General features: G+C 48.0%; 1 protein-coding gene across 1 annotated transcript in view; it reads right to left on the reverse strand.

Annotated features, from left to right (window-relative positions):
- The window catches only part of CLUH (clustered mitochondria homolog), a 33,226-nt gene that overhangs the window by 1,359 nt on the left and 17,662 nt on the right, over positions 1 to 14,205 (reverse strand). The window contains exons 11-24 of the mRNA XM_084299732.1: positions 13,100 to 13,317; positions 12,342 to 12,446; positions 11,120 to 11,220; positions 9,298 to 9,450; positions 8,646 to 8,708; positions 7,738 to 7,982; positions 6,856 to 6,940; positions 6,062 to 6,215; positions 5,558 to 5,697; positions 5,364 to 5,444; positions 4,648 to 4,773; positions 3,878 to 3,999; positions 2,375 to 2,468; positions 1,499 to 1,633 (exon numbers count right to left, since the gene is read on the reverse strand). Of these exons, the coding sequence (XP_084155858.1) occupies positions 1,499 to 1,633; positions 2,375 to 2,468; positions 3,878 to 3,999; positions 4,648 to 4,773; positions 5,364 to 5,444; positions 5,558 to 5,697; positions 6,062 to 6,215; positions 6,856 to 6,940; positions 7,738 to 7,982; positions 8,646 to 8,708; positions 9,298 to 9,450; positions 11,120 to 11,220; positions 12,342 to 12,446; positions 13,100 to 13,317 (1,822 nt within the window). The remainder of the gene's footprint in view (positions 1 to 1,498; positions 1,634 to 2,374; positions 2,469 to 3,877; positions 4,000 to 4,647; positions 4,774 to 5,363; positions 5,445 to 5,557; positions 5,698 to 6,061; positions 6,216 to 6,855; positions 6,941 to 7,737; positions 7,983 to 8,645; positions 8,709 to 9,297; positions 9,451 to 11,119; positions 11,221 to 12,341; positions 12,447 to 13,099; positions 13,318 to 14,205) is intronic.

Below are 14,205 nucleotides of genomic sequence, written 5' to 3' on the forward strand. Positions count from 1 at the left end.
GGCACCTATAGATCTCCATTGCTGCAGGAGACTTCCACTATGAGCACAGTTCTGACTGCATTCAGTTACACAGAACATTTACACAAGTTCCAAATCCCTTGCTCTATTACAGCAAACAGGATCATGAAGTTTATTTCTCCTGGCGTGTTAACAGGAACATGCTATGCTCACAGTTCAGACAGGTGGTCAATAAGGCTGATGCTAGTCTCAGATACCTCAGTTTCATAACACTGCCTTTCACTTCTCCGCACATCGATTGTTCTTGTTATGGGCAAGGAATAATTCCCTTACCTTGTTTCTGGGACAGAGGCCAGTACAGCGCTTTCTTACATGGTTACACAGAGTCCCTAAGCCCCTGAGCACTACCACAAATAGTCCTGGGACACAACTACACTGAAGTATTCTGGGGAGGCTGCAACTGAATTTCCAGGATAGATGGACTCTCAGTAATACTGCTGCTTCTGGGACCATCCTGCTGAATCAGCTGTGACATCAAATCTCAACTTGCCTGCCTTCCCCTCTGCCCCCTTCCATGTGTTGTAACACAGGTAGTCTCTTCAATGGGTTTGAGCCTCCTAGCGCAACACTTAGACTCGACCATTTACCCGATTCACGGTCCTTACACTCAGATTGCTCTGCCACAAACTCCTCAGTTCTGTATCTAGTTCTTCTCAGTGAGAAGAAAACCCCAGCACTCCCACAGAGAGCTGTCCTTCTCTGCCCTTTCTAGTGGGAGCTGCCTGTGCAGCTGGAAGTCCCTTCCTCAGCCTGCTGACTAGCAGTCTGTGGCAGCCACTCGTGCACAGCATAGCAGGGAGGACGCCCAGCACACAGGTGGCTGCACACTGGCCTAGATATGCCACAGACAGGCTGGTGGGACTTGCCAGGTGCACATGCAGATAACGGCAGCCGGTTCCTGCTGCGTGGAAGGCAAGGCAAAGCAGGCACCCCACGCTCTGCTGTCCAGCCTTACAAACCACAAAGTCCTTGGACTGAGAACAAAGCACTTGGTGAAAGATGCCTTTTTTTTTTTTTTTTTTTTTTCTTTTTTTAAGGATGAGGAAACTGAGGTGCTTTTGTATTGAGTAACGTGCCTACAGCCAGTGAGTCACCAGCAGGGGCAGGTTTGTGCGGAGGTGTCCCAGTCTCCCACAGTTCAGGCTGCCCAATGTGGGCTTCCCAGTTTGAGCATCCTGCACAGCAGCCGGCTTGGCTGGGCTGCTTAGGCTCAAGAGAAAGAGCCGAAGCCCAGAAGAGCTGTATGCAGAAGCAGAGGAGGCAAGCGCTCAGTCCACAGCAGTAACACTTTCCTGTGTCTATCTGAGCCTCTGCCCTTCTCAGGGACCTCCTGTTGGTGTCTGCAACTGGCACAGCTGTTACTGCTGCCTGCACAGGCAGAAGGCTGCATGCTCATGCTCACATGGCCTCAGTAACAGCTGAATACGAATCTCTGCATTCATGGCAAGTACTCTCAACTGCTTTCATCGCATAAGGTTACCTTAAGTGGCATGATGTTCGCATTGGAGCCATTCTTGTAGATCTCATTCATTGTGCGTTGAAGAGCGACTGCTTGCTGAGTCAGGTATTTCAAGTACTCAGAGCTCTCTTTGGTCTTTTCGTGGTGTTCTCCAAGCTAACCAGAAAATGAAAAAAAAAAAGTTGCATTATAAATCAGGGTGCACTCCTAGTCTTTGCCAGCTCAACATCCTTACAGAAAATCACCAGAATTGTATTCGACCTGCTTTGGCATTAAAAACCAAACAGAAATCATTCCTGCAGGAACCTTATTGTCAGAAGTACAACTTTCTATCAAGTAGAAGCATGTTTGCAGGGTGAGAGGCATTCCCTCCACCAGGCTGTGCTTTCAGCCAGTGAGATGGCACGGAATCAGTGTGCAACTGCAGACGTGTTCAGACAGACCCCAGGCTGATGCAGAAGTTTCACTGTGCATCAGCAAGGGCTCCAAGCGAGAGGGTACTACCCACAGAACAGCTCAGCTACCAAACTACTTTGGATCTGGCATCTGAAAGACAGGCGAAGCACAAAGCAGGAAGAACAGACCAGCTCTTTCCATGCCCTACCAGAACATGGGGCTAAGGCACGAACAGAAGTTTCTGCCCAATGGCAGGGGCACAGCAAGAACAAATCAGCAGGAAAGTCCATTCAAAGACTTTCAGAATAAAAACCAATCAACTGCAGCACAGGGCAGCAATTCTGTCCCATCCCTAGAAAGACGGGAGCTCCCTGGCATCTGCTCAGAGCTGTTTATAAGAAAGGCCTCCCTGTGTTTAAGTTGCAGCATCCCTTTGCAGTGGCAGAACTTGTTTGGGGCAGGAAAGCAGCACAAGAAGTAAGCAGCATGCACGCTTGTTACCTGGTTTTTGTAGATCGTGTAGCCTTCCTTCTCGTGCTGCAGTGCTGACCGGAATTCTGCTTTGCTCTCATACACTCGGGCTACCAAGTGGTGGCTGAAGGAAATAAAAGGGTTGAGGTGATGTAGTGAAGAAACGTTTCTGTGCTACAGAGTGCATGGCTTTAGCAAAGCAAAATGCAGGCTAGAAGTCTTAACAGTGCTGTATTTGTTGCCTGTGACATTGCTGCATACTGCACCTTGGTAGCTACTTTTCCCCACCCCAGCTGGGGTTTGGCTCACTACACTGACGTAGCTTGATTGTTATTGAAATGTTGAGAAGTGACCTACAGCAGACGGGACTGAACTTGGGATTTTGTTTTTTTCCTGCTGCATCCAAGAAAACTGAAGGTTGCAGCAGTGCACTAAATAAAGGCAAGACATCCACAAGAATATCTTGTTAACTGGAGAAGGAGGAAGCAGCTATAAGCCCTTTCCCTTTCAAAAAAGGGCTTTTTGTTTCTTGGAAAGCAAATGTGTTAATAACTTGATTAGTCCAGACAAAAAAAATCAAGAAGTCTTCCAGCACAGAAACAACCAGCAAACAGTGGCAAAGCTGGGATCCAAGTCACCTGGTTTCTCTCCAGTTTGGAGAGTTGACTTGGCTTGGACTTCGCTTCCTTAATGCTTCTGGAATGAAAAAAAGACTTCTATTTTTGGCAGTTTTACTCTGTGGGAAGCGATGGATCTCATCAAGCATCCCAGTGCTACTGAGGGAAGGAAAGAGTCTTTCTCCAGAATAATATCCATCAACTGCTAGAAAACAAATCGGATTCCTGTGGGTGCTTAGTAAGATTTATTTTCACCCTGACGAAGAACAGATGGGTTGCAATGTGGTAGTAATTAGGAGTGGGCCACTGCTTGGTTGTTTGTGAGCCAGTTCTGCATTCAAGGACAGAGCATGCAGCACTGAAGAGCAGTGGGCATTTAGAATAGATCCTAAAGGTGCCAACCACTCATAGCTCCCTTGGAAACAAAATGCCGCTCAGTATTTTACTCAAGTGCAAGGGTTTAATGGTGAAGGACAAAAGCAAATGAAATATTTCCTCAAAGGTAGCTCCCTGAGGGCTGAAACAATTAGCTACACGTGTTTCCATAGCATCCCAGTCTCAGTATAATTACTGGAGCCTTGCTCTTTAACCTTCAGTTGCCACATGCTTTTTTCTCACTCTGCCCTGTGAGTACCAGGATCTTCCTGACGTATTTTTGGGGCAACCAGCATTAAGCAGATCCCACAATTAACTTCAAGAACAAGGGACTTCCGTCCTTCTAGATCGACTTGGATGTTGCGGCATTACCTTAACTGCATGCAGCCCACCGGTCCCAAGGAGCATGAGAGCTGGGACTACTGACTCTAATTTACATGACTGGACAGAGACAGACCAGGGCCCTCCCGTGTGAGCACACAGTGAGCGTACTCGCTCCTTGCCAGCACGGTGACCCAGCCCAGCACTCCACCTGCCTCACCTTAGTGCAACTTTCAAAGACTTGGAGCCATGATACTTGGAGCTGATGGCCAGCGCGTTCTCCAGGAACCGGAGGGACAGGTCATACTCCATAACCCCGTGGAGCACCAAGCCGATGTTGTTCTGCACAGATCCACCAAGCACAAGTAGTCAAGTAGGCGTTCATTAAGGCCAAATCAAAATATGCATTTACTGCTTCATGAATACCAAGACTGCACAGGTATTTGCTGCTTGAAAAGGCTCGAGCTGACAGGTCCCCAGCAGATATCTCCAGCACCTGACGTATGACTGGAGACCGCTCTCTCCCTCGGGGACTCAGCCCAAACCAGCCAGCCAGAAGAAATAAAAGGAGCCTCCCCGTCCTTGGAAATATTCAAGAGCTGCCTGGACATGGTCCTGGGCACCCTGCTCGTGCAGGGCGGTTGGACCAGATGAACCCAGCAGTCCCCTCTGATCTCAGCCGTTCTGAGGTCCTGTGAACCCTCTCTACCTCACGTACAGGAAACAAGGAACGGGCTGAATTAGGCCAAGCATTACAGGTGCTCAAGTCTACATCTCCAGTGTCCCAGCAGAGAGCTCCAGCCACAGAAGGCTGACCTCCCATCTCCCCAGCTAAACAGTCAAACTCCTTTTTTCTTCTAATGGTAGTAATGACTTGTAATCCAGGGATGAAGTGCCTAAATGCACAGTTCAAACAGCCTGGGTGTTTTGAAGTCCAAGAGATTTCTTAAGGGTTAAACTCAAAGACATTGACTCTAGAAGACTACTTACATCTAAGAGTGCCATTTCTGGGTGATCCTCCCCAAATACCAACAGCATGAGGTAGCGTGCACGGTACAGTAAGTTTAATGCTGTAGAGAGTTGGCTGTTTGCAAAGCAGTACAAAGCAAGGTGCATCTACAACAAAAATAACACAGCATTAATGTTTATCACTTTATAAAACAAATTGGTATCTCCTTTCTACTCCCTTCCTCAGTTGCACACAAATATAAGTATTTTCATTTATAGCTAAAAAGATTTCAACTAGTCAGAAAGGTTACAAGTCTACTGGTTGACTTACAGCTACACTAAGGGATCCACATAAAATACACTGAAAAACAGCCAAACAGTTTAATTGCAACATCTCTTACGCACCTCAAAAATATTTCAAAGTTGACCTGTATTTATATGATATTCTGATTGTGCTCTTCAGGGGGTTCTTGCCTTTTTTTTTTTTTTTCAGAACTAAAGAATATACATATAAGCATTCAACAGACAAAATCCCAGAAGTCTAAACTGAGTAGGACAAACACTGATCGTATGGGATGCTCATAATGCAAACAATTTCACATACACCTTACAGAATCAAAACCACAAAAGTGGAGGATTCTGGTAAGAACAGCACAGAAGAAACTGCAACTGTTTTCGAGATTCAGACATCAGTTAAGGCTCTCAGAATAGGCGCATACCCAGGGTGCTGCTTCTCCCCCAGTATCCTGTGTACTTACGTATTCTTGAATTGTGTTGGGATGTTCGATACCCAGGACCCTCTCACTCATTAGCACCGCTTTCTGCTGATTACTTAAGGCCTAAACAGAAGAGAAGATCCAAACACAAGTCACACAGATGTCGTGCACTTGAGCAAGCAAGCATGGGGAAGGAACAGGAGGACAAACAAACCCTGTCTGAGACCTTTGCTTACCTCTGAATAATCTCCCATGATATAATTGAGACGAGCTAGCAGCCTCAGGCAGGCACAGATTTCTACATGCATAGCACCATACACATTGTTGAACAAGTTTAAGGCTTCATTGATGAGCTCACAGCCCTCCTTCAAGAAACCTGAAAAAATACATATTCATCTACGCATACATAGTAAATAACCCCTAATGCTACTGGAGAAGCCACGCATGTGGAGCGAGCTACATGTGGCCGGCAACAGTAGTGGGCTATGGAGCTCTAGGTCACTGCCCTGTGTAAGGGTTGAACCCCAGGAGAAAAAACGTTGCTCTACATCCATCCTTGCTCACAGGTGGTAACCTTGGATCAGCTGAGTGCTTCAGATGTTTTTGGAGACCGTGACTCTCAGCTGAAACAGGGTAGGTGGGGGACACCCTGGCGGAGGGCAGCAGCCCATGCCACACATACCCCACTCTTCCTTTCATCAGCAGTAGCCTCAAGAGGCAAAGGCATGCTGGGTCCGTACCTTGCTGAACCTTTGCTTGCCCGCTCTGGAAGAAGTGGAAAGCATCTGAGGCTTTGGGGTTTACGTGCTTCACTACAGGGAAGATGTTGAGAATGTCCTCCTCTGTGAAGGTGGGCTTGTGCCTGTTGTCGAAGTTGTACTCTTTCAGCAGTATCTGGAGGAACAAAAAAGACAGGAGGAGGTCACAGCCACCACTTCATGGGTACTTAGCAAGAAGAGAGGAGAACGAGTCTCGAATTCTGCATATGGATTCGGTCAAAACATCTCCTGTATCATCACCTGGGGACAGTGCTTTGAAAGGTAACGTAGGCGTGCACCACCACATACTGGTGGTAAGAGCTCCACACTGCAAAGCCATGGCCATGCCAGTGCCAGGGGAAGCCCATCCAGCCTAACTTACACACACCGCCTTACACACCCCTTAGAGGAGGAAGAAGGCACGGCTGCAGGGAGGGAAACACCCTGCCCCTCAAGTGAGGACAACCCTGAAGCCCTGCTCTGCTCCTTGGATGGGGAGAGCAAGGTGTGACGGCTTGGACTGTTAGAGTTCGCCACAGGAATCACGGTCAGACCAGCTGATCTTCCAAGGGAAATGCACCACCAGTTCACCCTACAAGGCAACTGGATTTGAAGTCTCCTTTTGCAGGACTGGCCCCTGTATTCCAGCATTAATGCCACAAAGACCTTTAGGGGCTTGCACCGTCTCCCTGACGGGCTGTCCCTGCAGAGCCGTCTGTGCTTCACGCTTCTCAGAACAGAACACAGTGAGAGGGCAGAAAATAAGTGGATCTTACTTGGACTCCAGTTTTGAGGGAGATTTCACGAAGGAGGGTGATTTTCTGTAGATTATACACCTCAGCTGCTTGGTCAGCGTTCTCACTGCAAGAAGCAAACACAGGCTTGAGCTCCCAGGGAAGCTGCTGCTCAAGACCTTCCCCAGGCGGCAGCGTATCAAACACAGCTCCCCTTGCACCCAGCTGCTGTCTGAGACCAGTAACAGGCTGGATCCCAGTGGTCTATTACAGCTTACAGAGCTGCACGTCACCACTTCTGACTGAAACCCTCTGTCTTCTCTTCCCAGCCCACTGCAGGGTCTGGGTGCAGGCCTGTACATCTGAGGGTTTCAGCTCCAGGTAAACACTAAGCTGGCCCCGACATGAAAGGGGCGATCGCTGACTTAGCCCCTAGTCGTGATCTCCCTCTGAGGACCCCGTTTTCTTGCAACTTCAGTTGAACATCTCCTGTTTGCGCCTGCCAGAAGCCTCGCTGGCCTTCTCCACTTCAAATCCAGGAGAGGCTGTCCTTGTTTCTTAGGAATATAGGCTGCTTTCAGCTTAAACCATCTTCCATATATACAGATATATTTTGCCTACACTGTTTTATCTTGCTTTGTGCTCCCCCTCTGCACTGCTAAGGAGAGCTTTCCCCTTCTCCCCTGGGTGTCCTAGCTGCCTTTGCCTCATAGGCTTCACCTCACGCCAGATTGCAGCTACGCTTCCCCCTGCTGCTCTTTGGCTGATTTATCTCCATTTTAAGGCCATAGTAATTCCTCAAGAGTACAAATTTATATCCAAACAGAAAACAGATCAAAAAGGCGGGTCTTATTAGAGAGCAGTAAGAGCTACCGACGTGTGGTGAGAGGTCAGGCGCAAGTCAGGGCCGTTTGCTTTGCTTACCATTCAAGACTAAAATCGAAGTAGTTCTTTGCTTCTGAACAAATATTCTTCCAAAGCTCCTGAGGGGTCATGCTGGCCCAAGCAGTGTTATCAGCATTTCCAAGGTTCCTGTTTTTCCTTTTCTTATTCTTTTTCTTGGAGACCAGCTCATCAGCTGGAAGATGGGCAATGGGATTTGGAAAGGAGCTTAGAAAGCAATTGAGGAAGTGGCTGATGGCTGCTGATAAACCCGACAGCTCCACACCCTACAGCGAGACACTGAAGTCAGTCATGGAATACACCTGGCAGCACAGAGGCACTACGCTGACCCTGAGCCTTGCACAGATCCAGTCCTGCCAGAAACAGGGAAATCTTCCAGGCGAGGAAGAGGCAAATATTTGCAAGGGGAACTAGCACAGACAGAATTATGTAGATGTAAAGGTGTACACACACGCACAATATACAGTTCTACTTCGGGCTGCTACTTGGGACAGAAAAACTAGAGAGTGTAAAGATTTGTCACTGGAATAAAACCAGGTGCATTGCTATGCCACATACGTACAGGTATAAAGATGCATTACTGCACATTTAATTAAGAAAAGCTTCTTAGAATGGCAAAAGCAACAGAAAAGGCATTACTAGGAAGACAAGCTGTGATTTCACATTTAAAAGCCTTCAACGTAATGAGTGAGAATCTGGGGAAGAAAAGCATGAATGATTATTCTCTGGGAAAACTACCTTCAAGTGGGAACTTGTTTTCCCTCGCACGCAGGCCTATGCCTATTTTGGCTCTAATAAGGTTGTACTTCCTGTTGCTAGGAGACACCCATGAACTCTCTAATGAGAGAATAAACTCAAACAGCTCTCCCTTTGTAAAAAAAATCATTAGAGAGAACACGCAAGGCAAGAGGTTAGACTGCAGGTCATACCTGGAGGTACGTCTTGAAGATGTGTTTAGCCGATCGCGTGATCAATTCACTGATGCCAATTTTCTACCCCAAGGAATACGAGAAACAGAGACCAAGTCAGTCAACAGTAACAATGAAGAACACACTTTTGCTTTGAAGTGGGCTTTTACCAAGATCTGCAGAAGGCACGCTGCTCAGTTCTCACACTTGGGCACAGAACTGCTCTGCATTCGACAACGCTCCCAGGGCTGGAGAAGAGCCTCTGCTTGCCCATGGGCGAGATGCCCACCAGCCACACCACGCTGCAGAGCTGCCAGACAGCCACGTCTCAACACCACATTCCACCTTGACCCAAAGCCTTGCCAGGTATTAGAGGCTTAAAAAAATGCATGGCTTAAAAATCCAGCTGGGTGTTGCCTGCTACTACACTTGCGAATCCGTGAAGCATTTTTCTATCCCAGGAGGACACTCAAACACGCCAACATTATGAAAGCAACTAAGGAACTGGGAGTAAAACTCCCCATCCACCACTTACAAGTACTTCTTCCTCCTCCTCTTACTGAAGTTGTTTATTTTTCACAGAGAAAATTATTAGCCAAGTTGGCATTTACACAGGGCAAATTATGCCAAAGGCAGTTGGAAATGACAGCCCGAAGTTAAGCCTGATGCTTACAAAGATGTGATCCAGCTGAGCACGGCCAGGGGTCTTCGTGATGAAGTTGATCACTTTGCCCAGGTATCGCATGTTGATGCCCCTCTGGTGCATGGCCTCTGCTAGGGTGGCCCCGTCCATCGGGAGCACCGTGTGGTCCAGGCAGTCTTTGACCTGCAGGGTATATGCAAGCTCTGGTTACAGAAACAAACATGAAGGGGAGAATTTCCATAAAAAAAAAAAAAAAAAAAAAAAAGATTGGACTGGGGAGGGGAAAACGTGTTCACTAACAGAGAAGGCAATTTCCAAAGATGACAAGAGACAGCCATAGAGCACGAGCGAGGGGAAGGCTCGCAGCAGGCAGCCCAGAGCAGTCTGCACAAGCTCCTTGCTGCTTTTAGCGCCTTTACTCTCACATCTCAGGGCTGAATGAGCACTGTACACTCCCAATAAGCACTGGGAAACGGCGGTGCAGAGATCACCTGCCTTTGTAAAACAGCTCAGACACCACCCAGCTCCCTGGGCAGACCCAGCAGAGGTGACAGCCCAGCAAGACACCAACAGCGTCCTCCCAGCACCTCAAGCAGCACAAGGAGACCAGTGGAGGCAGGGGCAGCCTTCAGCACACAGCGTCCAGCAGCGTGCCCAAGGCCACACACAAGTGGAGCAGAGCAAGGATGCAGAGGACTTGTGTCTCAGGCAATGAGGACCTCTTTCGCTTTGGCATGGGCTATTTAACTGAGGTTTGTGGAACTAACAGGCTACCCCTTCTTTAAGGGCCATACAGGCGCTAACTAAAACCATTTCCAATTAAAAGGCTACATGGAGTGGTACACACTTGGCTGATAAGGGGAAATGGCACTTGCTAAGTTGTGTTGCAGCGCTGATAAGAGTCATTTAATTCACGTCATGGAGTAACACCAGCTACTTTCTGATACACAGAGCTAGGACTGCCTACTTTCAGCAGCTGGCCTGTGGCCTGCCCTCACATACATGTCTGTGAAGCATTTTGCATTTATAAACTAGTGTATCAAGAACCTTGTAAAACAACACTCATCAGGCCTTTTTCTGATTCATTCCCCCTCCCTTTCTATTTAAGGATTGAATAGCTGGCCTTAAAAGCTTATGCTGACTGCAGCACTAGTGGATTTGCAGGGAGGTTTTGCAGGGAGGTACAGTTCAGAAGTTTTCCAGCAAGGAAAAGCCCCTCCTAGGTAACACCAACAACTCCAGGGCCTCTTGGAGTGAAGATGAGCAATTCCAATCCTACTTCCAGTGCCAGCTGTAATATACATATTAGCAGTCACTTTAGAGAGCGTCTTAAGAAACACCAGCTGTTCCCTTCTTATCTAGCCAGGCACATGGGTTAGCACTCAAAATGCTCCAGACTTTGAGAAGGAGTTTTTAAAATAGATATGAGCAAGAAGTTTCCCAGCTCACTCCAAATCATTCGTCACCCATTGAGTCATGATCGAGGTCGGATAATACGCTACACTGTGTATGATGCCCAGGGCTAGGGAGGATCACTTTTGTGGTCTTTACTGCCACAAACTCTCAGCAATAATGTTAATCACTAATGCCAAAAGTTCTTTGTTGGAGTGAAGTGGGAAAACTGTGCTGTGATGCAAGGCAGGAAATGGAAAACCCCTCGTGTTTGTACTGGCGATACTGGTGCTGTTCACCGTACTTCATCCCCACTGCAGTAACTTGGCTGCCAGCAGGAGAGTGCAGCATTTGCTTGGGAGGTGAAGCTGATGTACCACCATCTCAGTGCTTGCTCGGAGTGGCCAGACTTGAGGTAAGCTTTCAAAGAGGACATTACTGCTGGCCCTCAGTTCCTTACCAAGCCTGGGATCTGGCATGAGAGCAAGAATGCAGCAGCGTCCTTCAGTAGCTGCTTCTGATCCTGCACCTCCTCTTTGCTGGACTCAGGAAAACGAACACCTAGGAGGGTAGAAGAGGAAAACACAGAGCATTAACTCAAAGGAAAACTAACTCAAGGACAGAAGTCATAGAATAAGAACAGGCAACGAGCTAAAGCCATTCTGCACCGCTGGAAGCAGAAATGCTTCTTCACAACTCTACTCTGCAACACGTTTTGATAGGAAGAGCTACCTGGTCCGCGGGGCTCCTGGCTGTGCTGCTCTGTGCCCAATTGTTCTTTTCTAATGCAGCTCTTAAAGGCCCCAATCCTGCTCTTTATCTGGTCCATTCCACCTACCAACAAGTGCTGCGTACAATTCCAGCGCAGAGAACTGGCTAGAGCAGGGCGGCACATCTCAGAAGATGAGCCAGCGTATACTGCGGGTACTAGAAGCTCAGAGGCTTTTGCTTTGGCACTCCAAAATTAAAACAACGTTTTAAGCATTAGCTGCACAGTCAGTGCCAAAACACTGATTTTTACCAGCCTCAGAAGATGTTTGTGCATTTCAAAACACATGCTCCTTTTGACACATGTATTCCAAGATGAATTCAACTACATAACCATTCCCCTGCAATTTACACGCACACAGCCTCTGCGTTCACCCCATAAACACACAGTTTTACCGTATTTCCAAATAAAGCACGCTGATTGCAGGCACAGAAAAATGCATCCGATGCCTGCAACCCATGTATGTGTTTGAAAGGGCACTGTGACCCGTTGACCACATGTTGCTAAAACAGCCCCTGCCCTTCGCTGGGGATCCAACATCACTGATTCAACTACAACTGTTGTTTTTTGTGTCAACTACTACATTAGGATCAAATTTACTGCCCTCCCCCCAGCCTCTTTTCATGTGGTCTAGCAGCTGGAACGATGGAGAATCACAAGATTCTTGGCAACACTCTGCAGACTCCCCCAAGTGCAGCAGTGGGAGACAGCTTACTGCCTGTCTCTCATAGTTAGAGCATTACAATCAATTTAATTTTATTCTTCTCTGTATCTTTATGCTGTACAGAGAACCCTACATTATGCCAACTAGCCAAAAGCCTGTGGTTTTAGAACACACTGTTGCCTGTAGCAGGCTGCACACAGCGATCCTCTGAAGAAAGACCAGAACAAACACACATAGCTGCTCACATACCTGGTGAGAAAATATCTGGGTTAAACCGAATGTCAAATGATGTGTCACTAATGGAGCCTACAGCCTTGCAAGCATTTCGAATCACTTCTCTGCTTTTCGGATCCACTGGAGCAGGAAGAAAAATAGAATAGAAATGAATGTGGATTTCAGAAAATGACAAGCCTAGCTATTAAAGAGAAAAGTTTTGTTACTAAAAGCAGTAACGATGGCACGTTCTGCAGGAAGCCATTATAAAAACAGTCAAACGTAAGATATGTGGAAAGAAGAATAGTTGCAGAAGTGCAAAATCTGAGCAAAAGCACCTAAGATGACCTAGAAAACAAACCCTCTCCCCAACCACAGATACTCAGAAATTCAAGTCTGAGATTTCTGAAGGTGTTTGAGCATTGCACACTCCCCTGCTCTGACACAGCCCGTGCCTCTCCGCCTGCCCCAGAGCTCAGCCCTGGCTGCTGACCGTGCAGACCAGCTTGCTGGCCAGGCTTCTTCCTGCGTCAGAGCTGATGGGCTTGCCCCATTTCAGAGACACACAGTCCACCTACCCACCTGCCCCCAGGCAGCCAGGGTGATTAAGGTATTAGTGCGTGAACAGCTCTATCAAAAGAGCTAGAACATCATTGACAACAGAAGCCAGTACTTGTCCTGTTTAACAATGAATAATCACCCTGAGCACCCCCAGTTTGGCAGCTCTGACCAGAGACACAGCCCACCAGCACAGCAGCAGGCCTGAGCTGCTTCTGGTGCAGAGGATTAAATACCTGTTCCATCATCAGATGCAATGGTCTCAGCAAGCTCCTTAACCTGATCAAGTCCAGTCACGTTGTCATCTATTTTACCATCATCTGACTCAGACTTCTCACTTTCTGCTGTGCCATTCTCCGGAGAGGCACCATTTTCCAATGCACCTGAGCTCTCCTGCTTGTTGGCTTTCTGCTGCATCAGCTGCAGTGCAGCCAGCTTCATGAATAAGAGATACCTGCAGTGAAGGAAGAGAGGAATTCAGCACAGCAGGAGAATCCACTAAGATTGTCACTCCTCTACAAGGAAAAAACCTCAGAGCTGAGGTAATGGACCATCCAGTTTCCCAGTGCAAAGGCATAATGCACGACGCCTACCAATAAGCTTTCTGGAATTGAAGGAGTTTACATTATTCTAGTATTTATCATTAGCATATCAGAAGGGACAAAAAAGGTGGGTTTTTGTTACCCATCACAATGGGAAACTCAGCTCCTTGCAGCGGTTACAAGTAGCTTTCCAGGCACAGCACCAGCAGACAGCTCAGGAAGATTCTTACTGCCAGATGAACACAACTAGAGACAAACAGAAACCAGCAGCAATTCTGCCAGGAGACCTGAGCACAGGGAGGCCCAACCTCTGCTAGCCATAGAGCAGCAGCAGCACCCTACGGCCACAGTCCTGCACGCTGCTGGTCTGGAAGCTCTCCCAGGGAGCAGCCAAGGCGCCTGCAGGCAGGCAGCAGGACGGGGCAGGGCGCCGGCTGCAGAACTGGTTGCTCAGCGGGCAGGGCTCCCCTGCCAGCAGCTCAGGGCTCATCTGTGCGAGCAGAGCAGACTCTGACCAGCGGTGGAAGCAGAGCACCCTGCAGCCCTTCACACGGGAAGCAGGAGCGTTAACACCACCAGCCCCACATGACTCTGCCTGCCTGCTCTCAGCTCCCGCTTCCTCGCCTGCACCGAGCCAGCCCAACACCAACACACCCCACCACAGAAGTGCCTACAGCAGTTCCCACAGGTAGGTTTTTTTTCAAATGTCTGGGAGGGAGGGGGTAAAGTAGCATTCAGGATGTCTGGAGAGCCTTAAAAATAAACATAAATCCATCCCGTTCCCTAGATGGCAGGAGAAC

Source organism: Netta rufina, assembly GCF_964035555.1.
Source record: "Netta rufina genome assembly, chromosome: 21".
Classification (NCBI taxonomy): domain Eukaryota; kingdom Metazoa; phylum Chordata; class Aves; order Anseriformes; family Anatidae; genus Netta; species Netta rufina.